This window comes from Linepithema humile, chromosome 1, assembly GCF_040581485.1.
Source record: "Linepithema humile isolate Giens D197 chromosome 1, Lhum_UNIL_v1.0, whole genome shotgun sequence".
Lineage (NCBI taxonomy): Eukaryota > Metazoa > Arthropoda > Insecta > Hymenoptera > Formicidae > Linepithema > Linepithema humile.
In genome coordinates this window covers 46308678-46321258 of record NC_090128.1, presented here as the reverse complement: position 1 = coordinate 46321258, position 12581 = coordinate 46308678, and the positions used below count along the sequence as shown (strand labels likewise).

At 34.9% G+C, this 12581-nt stretch overlaps 3 protein-coding genes across 6 annotated transcripts; 1 reads left to right on the top strand and 2 right to left on the bottom strand.

The window, feature by feature from the left end:
* Positions 1–118: 118 nt before the first annotated feature.
* Positions 119–2797, bottom strand: ncm (nucampholin). The gene has a single exon (XM_012362607.2). The coding sequence runs from the start codon at positions 2564–2566 to the stop codon at positions 275–277; it is 2292 nt and encodes a 763-aa protein (XP_012218030.1). The 5' UTR covers positions 2567–2797; the 3' UTR covers positions 119–274.
* Positions 2798–2952: 155 nt separating this feature from the next.
* On the top strand, positions 2953–4384 carry mRpL19 (mitochondrial ribosomal protein L19). The gene is made up of 4 exons (XM_012362608.2): positions 2953–3159; positions 3278–3707; positions 3788–4066; positions 4173–4384. Exons 1-4 carry the CDS (start codon positions 3093–3095, stop codon positions 4300–4302), a joined length of 906 nt encoding a protein of 301 aa, XP_012218031.2. The 5' UTR covers positions 2953–3092; the 3' UTR covers positions 4303–4384.
* A 242-nt stretch (positions 4385–4626) lies between these two features.
* On the bottom strand, positions 4627–12502 carry woc (without children). 4 transcript variants are annotated; one of them, XM_067347276.1, is made up of 12 exons: positions 12096–12502; positions 9126–11590; positions 8693–9046; positions 7671–8500; positions 7338–7564; positions 6506–6741; positions 6236–6422; positions 6026–6151; positions 5814–5935; positions 5574–5721; positions 5355–5451; positions 4627–5258 (listed from the first exon to the last, which is right to left on the bottom strand). In XM_067347276.1, the coding sequence occupies exons 2-12, from the start codon at positions 11556–11558 to the stop codon at positions 5084–5086; spliced, it is 4935 nt and encodes a 1644-aa protein (XP_067203377.1). In that variant the 5' UTR covers positions 11559–11590; positions 12096–12502; the 3' UTR covers positions 4627–5083. The 4 variants fall into 4 exon arrangements, with proteins under 4 accessions (XP_067203377.1, XP_067203376.1, XP_012218029.2 ...); XM_067347275.1 differs by having other exon boundaries at positions 5355–5454; positions 12096–12499; XM_012362606.2 differs by having other exon boundaries at positions 5355–5454; positions 7338–7528; positions 12096–12499.
* Positions 12503–12581: the final 79 nt, after the last annotated feature.

Sequence of the window (12581 nt, the reverse complement as noted above, 5' to 3'; positions counted from 1 at the left end):
TTGATAAATAAAGTTCCGTGATGATAGGAATAAGTTTTCTGTGTAATTAAGCTGTTATCGATAAAGAAACAAACAGATTATAGTTCTTATTGATATTATGGTAGATATAAGAATAGAATAAATATCATATTCATTTATTCGAAATTCTAAAAGAATTATAGAATGATATAGTAAAATATTTACAAGGATGAAATCTTTTATCTCATACATACATATCTAAGTACAATTTTAAAATAAAAAAAGTTATCCATATCACTTAACTTATATTTACTTTTTATTTATCTTTCTTTGCCGTCTTATTTTTCTTTTTCTTCTTTTGCGTCTTTTTATGTTTCTCTTCCTTTTTGTCCTTCGATTTCTTTTGTTTACTTTTCTTCTTTTTCACTGGAACTTCATCTTCCGACGACGACGACGAGGATGAATCAGTTGTTGTCGAACTAGACGAACTGGAGCTTGACGACGAAGCGGACTCATCGGAGCTCGAGAGTTCTTCCTCCTTGGTGATTATCACCGGCACAGCAACTGGCTTTGGATGGGATTTCAAATGTTCTCTTAAATCGTCTGTCAGACCACCTAAACCAATGGAAGTGAAAAAATTAATTGCGAAACGTGTATTCTTCGGATCATCTCTAGGAAAGAGTCCTTCAAACACTTCCTGCAGTGTCACATCCTTGACTCGTTCATTCAACTTTGCTAGGCCCATGTATTCGGAAAGCTCTTGAAACAGAATCTTGATAAATATTCTGTTGGAACTAGTGGTGTCCTCCTCGTTTAGTTTTATGCACGACAGCACGCTCCACGATATAGAGTCTGTGAACAACAAATGTGCAAAAAATTTCGACACGTTTCGCAATTTGTTGGTATCGAGACGATGTATCGTATGGTACGAATCTTTGAAGATCTGCTCGAATGGTGTCACGTACATCTTGTTGATGGCGCAAAATCGACCGGCCAAGAGCCCGAAGAACTTCTCATATGTCCGCATTTCTGCACAACAGTCTAAGAACATGTGGCAAAGCTCGATTTCCTGTCCAGGTTTCAGCTGCATCTTCATCAGCTTGTGTGCGCATTCTTCGAAATCGAGCGAGGAATGTATCGTTAGATATATAGTACGTCGAAGAGCGGTCAAATTTGTTTCCGTATTGTCGAGTATGACACCTTCTTTTCCTTCGGTTTGCTCCGCACCGCTGTCTTCATCCGAACTTTCCTCCTCCTCGTTCTCGTCATCACCTTCCGAATCGCTTTCGTCCGAGCCAAGGATCTCTTTGCTCAATTGCTTGTACTTCTCTTCAGTGGCGAGATAGTCCGTGTCAAACTTGAACACATTAAGTATATCTTGTCCATTCATCTCATCGTCCAGTCTTATCAGATGGGTAATTTGATGTTCTTCCTCCACGAGGTCTAATTCTTCAGGCACGGCTTCGTGATCCTTAAATCCGTCTTTTCTAATTTGAAACATAACTTCTATCATGTATTGAACTCGCTTGTCCAATTGTCCCTCGTGCAATATATTTCTCAGCATCTCAAAGATAGCTTCAATGCCTCTTCGCGAAACCTCTGTCAATTTCATGCCACACTCTTTCAGAAATGCTATGGCCACTTCCACGGAATCGTCCGTCGGCGTTTCTAACAGCAAAGTTAAGATTTCCAAAGCGATAATCTCATAGGCTACACGCTGATTAACTAAATGCGCTATAAATGTTCCTGAAGATATACACAGAGGTTTATCGTTTCTTTTAAATCCGCGTTTAAATTGCAGCACGAGACGCTTCAGCACCAGTTCTCCAATGTTAGGAAACTTGGAATTGATTATAGATGTTAGTGCTGCGTAAACGGATGTGAATGTTGGAGAAGCTGCTTGCGCTTGAATGATTGATCGTGCCAACAAACCTCTACCACGCACAATATTTTCATGCAACAGTTCTCTCGTAATAATACCTATATTACTAGTGTTAACTTTGTTGATATATCCATGGATGGACTTCTTCAAGGCTTCCCATGCGATACGTTGATAAGCAGCACCCGACTTATCGGTGATCTCCGCTTGAAGCATACGCAGTTTTGCAGGCGGAATATAAGCACCTCCTGTTTTTGAAGTCAGGAGATCCGTACGCTTCTGCCTGACTTCCTCTGGATTTTCTTGCGTTTTATTCGGTTCTCCATAATATCTAGTTCCTATCTCTTCCTCCGGTGAATTGCGCTTCTTGTGCCTCTCGTTATCGCTGTCTCTAGAATCCTTGCGATCGTCATTATACTTACGATCTTTGTGATCTTCGCGTCGACTACTCCGATAATCATTGTCGCGTCTCGAACTTCTGTGGTTATCGTCGCGTCTGGAACTCCTGTGATCATCATCGCGCCTGGAACTCCTGTGATCATAGTCGCGTTTCGAGCTTCTGTGATCATCGTCGCGTCTGGAACTTCTGTGATCATCATCGCCTCTGGAACTTTTGTGATTACCATTGTGTCTGGACTCCTTATAGTCGTCGCTGCGTGTGTGATCTCTTCGCTTGCGATAGCGTTCGTCGTTCTCCTCCTCGTCTCTTTTTGTATGCGATCTCTTCATTCTGTCTTTGCATAACCTCACATGAAAACTTGGATACAAATCTCACTAATTTTCTGTGTACATATAGTTCAATCTTTACTAGTGCGTTCGTAATAATTGTCCAATAATTACGTATATCGCAACACGTTAATTTATATTATATGTAAATATGTTATACAGTAAATAAAAAGTCGCCACCGTACTCGTGATCTCGTCAGGTTTTCCAACGTATTCAAACGTGTTCAAAAAATATAACAGATGAGTCGTTTACATTAGTTTTTAGAAGATAAATCTGATTGGTTGCATTACTAAGTGTGTTCTAACTTGCTTCACGTTACGAGTTTCCTGAATACGCCACCAGATTCTACTCTGTACAAGCATAAGAAAATTTAGACTGCAAAGGGTCTACATTGAAATTAAATTCGATGGTTAATTTCATGCTGCACGAAAAATAACCTTTTAAATCATTTAAAAGGATTTGTATAATATTTTCGAATGGACATAAAGTAAACAGAATAATAATAGAAAATTGAAAAAAAAAATTGAAATGGCTGTGATTTCGAGAATTTTTTCTCGTAAAGGTTACGGTGGATTACAACCAGCAAAAATATTACGTAGGTTATTTTAATGCTACTCTCTGTTATGATATAGTTATAAAATATATTATATCCATACCACAGTTATTTATATAAAATTTATAATTTTTTTAAATTGATAATTATTTTTTTATAGACAATGCAGTTAGAGGAAATACCTCGACAGTGGTTTCAAACCCAGTGAAAGAAACACACAGCAATAAAGAACAAAATACTGAACAAAAAAAAGCAATTCCAAGTAGATACCGATTTATTTATCCGGAATTTTTACCAGATCCAGATGTGAGATATCGCAATGCACTCAGGGAGAAGTTGGAGCGGATGGATATGATGGCAAGACGAACGCATATAGTAATACCTGAATTTTATGTCGGTTCCATCTTAGCTGTTACTTACTCCGAGCCACATGCCACTGGCAAGGTCAGTAGATTTGTTGGCATTTGTATTGAGAGGAAAGGATGTGGATTGAGATCTACATTTCAATTGAGAAATGTAGTTGATAACCAAGGTGTTGAAGTACTTTATGAGTTATACGATCCTGCAATACAAAAAATAGAATGTCTCAGGTAAATACAGATTGTTACAGTTTTATATATAATACTCAGAAATTTCCTTTTATATTGATTATTATTCATGAAATACCTAGGCTTGAGAAAAGATTGGATTCACATCTGCGATATCTGCGCGATGCACCACCAGAATACAGTACCTTTCCCTTTGACATGGAATCTGAACTTTTGCCAGAAGGAGCATCGGTTCCTGTAAATGAGATCAAAGTAAAGCTTAATCCATATCCATGGATAGAAAGATGGGAACGTCAAGGATTGAAAGGTGTAGCAGAGTTGATACTTAATGAGAGACGCATCAGAAAAGCCAAGGATACTGAAAAACCTTGGGAGAAATATGATCTAATGAAAAAATACAGGTATGCCAAAAGTGTAGAATACCTTCTGGTATAACACTTCATATTTTTGACACATATTAAACTACTTTGATATATGGTTTGCTCTAATTTGTTATCTTTCCATCAGGGAAACGATTCCTGAAGAAGAACAGAATGAAATATTCGACGAAGTGTATACAAAATTACACGAACTGGAGATTGCTAGACGCAGAGAAAAGCATAAACGTACTTTCGTACGTCCAACGAAAACTGCGTAGCTTACAATTATGTACAGCATTTCTTAATTCATGTAAAGAAACAGAATGCAATAGATAAATATATAATCGTTTTTTGTTACAATCTTCTATTATTTCATAACAATGCAGCTATTTGCTCCCTTAATATGACACAATTGTAACTTATCGTACAAAACAGTAATTTAGTTATTTTTTAAAGAAATAAAAATAAATTAAATATAAGAACAAAAAAACTATTGATTTCTTGCTCCACACACTCTATTTACATACCAGACTTATTCTATTATTTATATCATGTAGCTATATTCTGAAATAATATCGTATTAATATAGTATTTGTCGGAAATTCTTTGTGGTCAATAAAAGTTTCTTTTTATTAGGAAGTGAAAAATATACAATAGTAACTGGAAAACTTGTTTAATCCTATATTTCTGCATCGCATATTTTTTCTTTTGTGATAACTATTTGTAGATTTTTTTAACATTTTGAATGTCGCACATCTATACATGGTATGTTTGTCCTTAATAAGAAAAAATCGTCATTAATTTATATGAAAAATTTGAAACCATATAAAAATTGAGAACATAACTCACTATTTTTTTTCCATTTAACGACACTAACTCCAGAGACTTTACTGTATTGATCAGTATATTAAATGTACATTGTAAGAACATTGCGGATTCCGGAGTTAGGTTTAAATTTCACAGTCAAAATTGGCAGTCAAAATGTTAAAATGACTAACCGTTCCTACTATTTTTCTTGTCATTGCTTAATAATACAAGAGATCAAAGTAATAGGTGAAATTAACTCGTTAGTAATGCTACATTAATTTCTTTAACCATTTTAATACGATATAACATTTTGATGAGATGTTCCTTCGCAAGAGGCGATGTTGAATACCATACCGGGCTATCCGGTACGCAGCTACGTTCCGGCAACAAGTAGAAGACATCGTTTCGCGTCTTAACGCTTTCAGGGCTACAACATTTCAAGTACGAAATATGTAATATATCATTACAAACGATGCATTAAATTAAATTTAAAATATTTGACTGTCATAATATGTGTAGATACCATTTTGATAAGTAGAATTCGTATAACTTAACGGGGCATCTCAGTGGATTCTCTTCGTTTTCTTGCTGTTCATATACCTTCTTCTTCCTTGAATTAGCTTCTTTAAGAAAGCAATAATCAATAGATTAACATGAAAAAAATTAATTAGAAAATTAACACACATTTTTTACGGATAACATAAAATTTTCATCAAATGTAAAATATAAGTTAGAAACCAACCAAGGGCTGATTGCGGTGGATAAAATCTCAAAAGGACATTTCGTGAACCGGGAACTTTTCCTGTCACTGCTGTGGGCTGAGCTGCCGGATTGCGCTTCCAATGTTTCATAATGTGAGAAAAGGAAAGTTGCATATGTTCTTCCACTGTCTGAAAAAAATATTCGAAATATATTTATTAGTACTGAACTAAATTGTAAATAACGAGTTGCATGATTTTCATTAGCCGATCTGTGAACTTACCACAAGATTAAAATGTTTCGTATTGAAGAACATAAGTGTGCTTAACAAAACATGTGGAGAATGGGCACCCAATTGCTTGCATTCCCATAAATGTTCTTCTTCTACTCTCGTCACGATATATTCTACAAAATAGCATGGTTTCTTTATAAAGACAAAATACCGAAAATAAACTTTGCACAAACTTTGTTACAAACAAAAAGACATATACTTACGTGCGTCGTTGTACAGTACAGAGAACTTTTTCGCTACTTCATTTAAACAGTCCGTAAATTTCTCGTAGTACGAGTCCGTGAATATATTGTCAATTCTGTTATTTTCAAACAGATACTGCTGTATTCCTAAAACAAACGGTTTATAAAAAAAAAAATGTTTGACGTTAAAATAAAAGTTTAAACAAAAACAAAATACAGAAGTTGATTTACCTAGGCAGAGATAATAGATTGTATCTGGAGCATATTCCGCGCCATTCGGTTTTCTTACTTCCTTCACAAAGAGGCATAAGGAATAATTTAATTCGTCCGCGGTAAGTTGCAAAAGATCGGTCTTGAATAATTTTATTTTCCTCATCGACGTAATTTGCTTTTCTAATTCGGCATTCTTGCCAATTACCTACAATTACAGTTTTAAAGAGATTTTTGTAAGTAATTCCGCCTCGCTCCTTGATGTATATAAATAAAAGCAGCATAACAAACCCATTGTCTCCACGCATTCACGCCAAATGTATATTTTAGCGCCATGTTAGCGTCGGGCTTTTCTATCGGCTCCATAATGCGCGGTTGCGGCGGCGGTTGCGGTTCTGGTGGTGGCATTAACGGCATGTCGTTCGTACCGGAGACACGTCTTGGTCGTTTATTTGGTGTTGATCGTGGCTTGTACGGCATCACTCGCTTCCTTCCTCTAGAGGCAGCCATCAATCGTTCAGATTGCACTAAAAACATATGTTATTAAAAGTAATTTTTTTGTAGATCGTTAATAAAAAGTATCATGGATTACTTTATAATTGATACATATACAAGTAACAGAATGTTAATAAATAAATAAATTTAAAAAAATAAAAATTAAAAAAAAATATTTAAAAAAAATAAAAAAGTAAAAGGCTCAGGTGATTAACAAAATCAAATATAAATCAAAAGGAGCGTAAAGAGCCACAATGCAAATTCTTCGTGCAAAGGTCACTGTATTCTCATTTGCAATTATACGTTTCTGCCCGACATTAGGCCTTCCTCAATGTACAATATTGACGAAAGAATTGCACGCAGTAATTATAAAAATACAAAGAAGTGGATGATATATTTCGAATCAATTTCGCAGAAATATTGTTCGGATCATTAAAATGGATTGTTAAAATTGTGATACAGACATGTTATCAGATGTTATCAAAACCATTTATCCAAAAGAAACAAAATAGAAGAGTGAATAACTATTGAAACTTATCAGTCAAAAGTTAAAATGTTAATAATAAATATGGTTATCAATTGTTATATATATTGTGTATCGAGTAAAGTTTTACGATATGTCACATACCATCGTTGTCCATAGCGTTTTCGGTCTGTGGCGTTGATTGCGTAGCTGTAATCGTATTCGGCGTCAAAGCAGCTTCAAGGTCAACCGCCGGCTCATCCAATTCTCCCGTAGCCATTTTCAATGCCATTTGTAACATGTCGTCCCCGAATGTGTTACTGGAATCAACCGGATCTTCTGGACTGAAACCATCACTATGTAAATTGTCTTGATCAGCTGTGTCACCTTCCCTAAACAAAAATATGTGCTTTTTGTGCACGAGATAAATAGAACACCACATCATAGTGCGATTGTGTCTGACGGAATAATGTTAAATTCAAATGGTTTATCGCTCACCTATCGTCCACCGAATCCGAATCGCTCTCATTAGTCTTCTTTTCGGTAGCTACCATTTCTGCCATCATAAGGAGTTCGGCTTCATATGGATCAGCTGGTATCTTCTCTTGTATCTTCTTTATATCCTTCATAATTCCTTTAGCGCTGTTCCTCGTAGTAGGTATGAAGAGGGGAACGGGAATGGGTAGTGGAAAAGGCATCGGGATCGGCAAAGGCATGTTATACATGTACATTGGAACTGGGACGTAAATTGGCACTGGTATGGGCACAATTACTTGTTGAAGCTTTTCCGTTGTCTGCGTTGACTTCATGCAAGGATGAGGACGCACAGAAACCCCCTTCGTATGCACTACAGGTTTGCATTGAGTCGTCTTGTTGTGAATTTTTACCGGACTAGCTGGCCTAGTAATAATCTGCTGCTTGTAGAAAATCTGCGTCGTTTGATTCGACATTGCACTCGTAGGCATGACTTGCACGTTTTGCTGCGAGTTTGGACTCGCTTGTCCGCTCCCTATTGTGGCTAAACTTGTTACTGAAGAAATAACCGGCATCGTCTTCTTATTTTGCATCTCATTCGACACTTGAACCGTCTGAGTCGCATTTTTCTGAGATAACGTGGTCCTTTTAGGCGCGCCTGTAGGCACAGGGTCGTCGCTCGTTGGTATAGTTATAGGAGATTTAGTGTATTGCGCTTGGAAATTCATGACACAGTTGTACGAGCAAAAATTACGTATTGTCGCGTCTGACATTGTGAGATGATAATGTGCTAAGGAATACTCCTTACAAAAATCACAGTTAATTCGTTTTGCAGATACCGCGTTAATGGAAACCTGCAAGAAAATAAGAAATGTATATCTTATATATTATTGCTAGGATTGTTAGAATCAGGAATGTGACTTAGAGTCTTATTGTAAGTTAATCAAATTTGTTAATAACACTACTGTTATATATTTCTATTAATTCTTGCCCAATAAATATAATTCCACATTATTAAATGTTATTATAAATATTAAATATTATACCTGATATAACGTTAAGCAGTTTAAACTGCACATCATCAGAATCTGTCCCGATTTCAATTCCTTTTTAATCATATCAAAGTTATATTTCTTTACTTTGCACCAATTACACGGGACTATTTTCCTATTGGTTATGATAAATATATTTAAGCATGTCTTGTGGCAAAACGTATGGGGCTCATTCTTGTAAAATACCATGAAGTGTGCCTTATTTGGTAGTTCGAAAAATTTCTTGCAGGTCGAACATTGCTCGGGCTTCACTTGCTTTACAAACTTAAATGCTGCAAAACAGGGTTCACTGCATATGGCTACTGGTGTGCTATTATATATTTGAACTTCGCAATGTACAAGTTTTTCCTGTAAAAAAGTGTCATTAGATTTAAAAATTATATATGACACGCATAAAATATTTAAAAATCTAAAAAAATAATCGTACCTCTTTACAAACACTGCAGGGTTTCTTTTCTGTAGACACAGGTTCTGAAGAATTTAATTTTGAATATTTTTCCATACAATCCTGGGTACAAAAGTCTTTAAATTGTCCTTTCTCTCCAACTGGCGCTAGAAAACCATCTGTACTAATACTTATGTCTTTCTGACAGTAACTGCACACTTTTAAACCCTTTTTAAATTCCTCTAAACATGTCGAACAGCAGAACTGCCTTACGTCACACCCAAATCTCACACAATATTTGCCTAAACTCACTGATTGAACCAGACCATTGCAATTCTTACAATAACTTCCATATTTTCTTTGGAATTTTCCCAAGCATTCCTCATTACAAAATTCCATGGTTTCCCAAGAAAGATTTCGTTCCTCATTCGCATCTATAAGTGATATACAATTCGCACAGCGTTTCTCTTGTTTAGAACTACTTCCGTTGCTTGGTATGTCCACTGCTTTATTATTGGCTGCTTTGAATAATGCTTTACACGTTTTCGAGCATACGTGATAGTTTTGTGTACCAATTTTCACCCGAATTTTACACGTTCTTTCCTCACCGCACTGTTTACACGTTTCTTTAGTAATGATTTCTTCTACCTCCGAATTCTTGGACTCATCATCAATGTTAATAACATCTGTTGATGGGATTATATCTTCTGTTATTGGCGTATGTTCATTCTGAATGGTTACTATATTTTCCGCATTATCTTTATTTTCTGTAGCTGCTAAACTAGGACTATCTTGTGACATATCTTTATTAAGCTCAAAATTAGATTTGCTTGTTGTTTCATCATGTTTGGAGTCTTTATCAAGTGCTGATTTACTTTGCTCATTGTCCATTGCCTTGCCTGACTTATCTGGTATTATTACTTTCATACTATCAGGAATAATACATAATTCATCATCTTGTCCTGGTAACACATCAGCTTGCTCCTCCTCTGTTTCCATTGGCGTAATCTCTTCAATATTCTTTTTTGCTTGTTCATTTTGCTCATTGGACGATTTTGCAGACGAAGCATTTCCTGTTCCTGTCTCGGATGTGCTACTCGGTAGATCGGTGTCCATTGATGTAGTTTCAAGAGAATCAACAGTGGTTTGTATATTATCTGATGTTTTAGTAACGTTATCCATACTTTTATTAACATTGGTACTCTTTGGATCAGAATCATTTGATTCACAATCAACACTAAGTTTTTCATCACAATTGTTACTGTTAGCATTTACTGCATCCTGTAAATTATCACCTCGATCGTATAAGCCTTTAAAGCTAATTTCATCGTCAGCAAAACTGTCAGTTTCTATTTGTTCCACATTTTCGGAAGCAAGATTATCACCGCCAAATGGATCTTCTGCATCCATAGATTGGTTTTCAATTTGTGTATCATCGTGCTTGTCATGAGAAAATTGTACAAATTCTGTGTGTTCGGGTTCAATGTTCTTCTCAGATAGAGAATCCTTTTCCAGATTTTCTAAATTACTGTCCGAAGATTCCGATTCTGTTTTTTTCAATGATTCAACCTCCTTTTGAGACACTTGCTCGTCATCTGCATTAGTACTTGTTTCATCTGGATTATCACAATGTTTATTTTTTTCTGTAGGTGTTTCTAACTCAGCCACAACATTTTCATTGGTAGATTTAGCACATTCACTTTTTGTATTATCTGGAACTTCCAGTAAATCTTCACAATTTGATGAATCCACATCACAATTTTCTGTTAAATTATGTGTACCCAGTTCTAATGTTTCCTTATCTGCATTAATTGCTAAACTTTTTTTGCAAGAACTTTCAATTAAATTATTTTCTTCACTTATTACAGTCTCACTTTTCTCAAAGGATGGCACTGTGATTTCTGTGTTATCATTATCTGTATTATCTGCCAAAGTTTCTAAACATGCAACAGAACCACTTGTTTCTATACTTAATGGAGTTAAATCTTTTTCAGACTCTGCTACTGCAATTGTTTCTTCATTTGCTTCTTTGTTAATTTCTTCATTTACTTCTTTATTAATTTCTTCATTTACTTCTTTATTAGTTTCTTCATTTACTTCTTTATTAGTTTCTTCATTTGTTTCTTTATTAGTTTCTTCATTTGCTTCTTTATTAGTTTCATTTGTTTTTTTATTTTCTTCTTTATTTATTTCTTCATTTGTTTCATGATTTTCTTCTTCATTAATTTTTTTACTTGTTTCATGATTTGTTTCTTCGTTTGTTTCATTATTTGTTTCTTCATTTATTTCAGTTTCTGTTTCTTCAGGTTGTGGCTCATCTTTATCAAGATGTGATTTATCAGATTCTTCGTTTTCTCCTGAAACTTCCTTAACACAGTTCTCATTATCATTTTTATTTTCAGTATTGTTTACAATTTGTGCTTCAGATATAACATCAGTCTTGTCTAAAGATACTGGTTTATCTTCGGAATCCATTGTTACATTAATTTTAGATTTGTCCTTTGTATCTAAAAATATATGACATATATATAATAAATTTTAATAACAAAATACACATTTTTTGTTCATTACAAAAGAAAAAACTTCTTTTATATTGACTCACATTTGTCAAGCTTATGATAAAGATCTAAAAGTTTTCAATAAGCTAAAAAACACAAATAATGCACTTAGATTTATTAATTACAAAAAAATAGATTTCAATTTAGAAATTACAACATATATATTTTCAACACTCTTTTTTTACAGAACATAAATATGGCATTAAACTACAATAAGTATTTAAAAAATTTTTGAATATTTTATTTTACACATGAAAATAAATTAAACACTCAAAGTATAAAAAAAGCTTCAAAATCGAATAAGAAATATTTCGTACAATATAAATGTGTAAAAAGATATTTCGTATATAAGTATACGTCAAAAAGCTGCAATATGAAGTATCAACAGCTTGTTTTATGCGAGCGATATTTAGGTTATGAAAAAGATCTGCTTGCATCGCCATGTTTCTCTTACCCTATCGGTCTAATCGGTCGTTAAAACGTCGAGCTTAAACTTCAACGGGAAACGTCGAAGACACGCCATGTATAGCATAACCTTACGTCCATTTAGAAATAGATGTATGCATTTTCCACAGATAGCAGGAAATTCGGCACTATTGACTGTCTCATTGAAATGCGCTTGTGAGAGCCGAACGCGCGATTCGTTCGAAACGAAGTGACGCAATTATCGAAGTCTGGCAGTGCGCGGCTGAACGCCGGTTTTTGCGAATGAATTCTGCTTTGAGATATTCATTCAAAACAGACAAAAGTTGATTCATAAACAGTGTCAAAAAGCAACGACTGTGAGAAGCTGTTTTCCATCGATAATATAAAATTTTATTTCATAAAAGGCGTAGACATAAAATAAAAAACATAAACAACAGTAAAATCTAAAGATTTATTCACATAGCTTGCGTGACTTAATTGACTATTATAACCAATCTCGTCGGTGAACAAGACT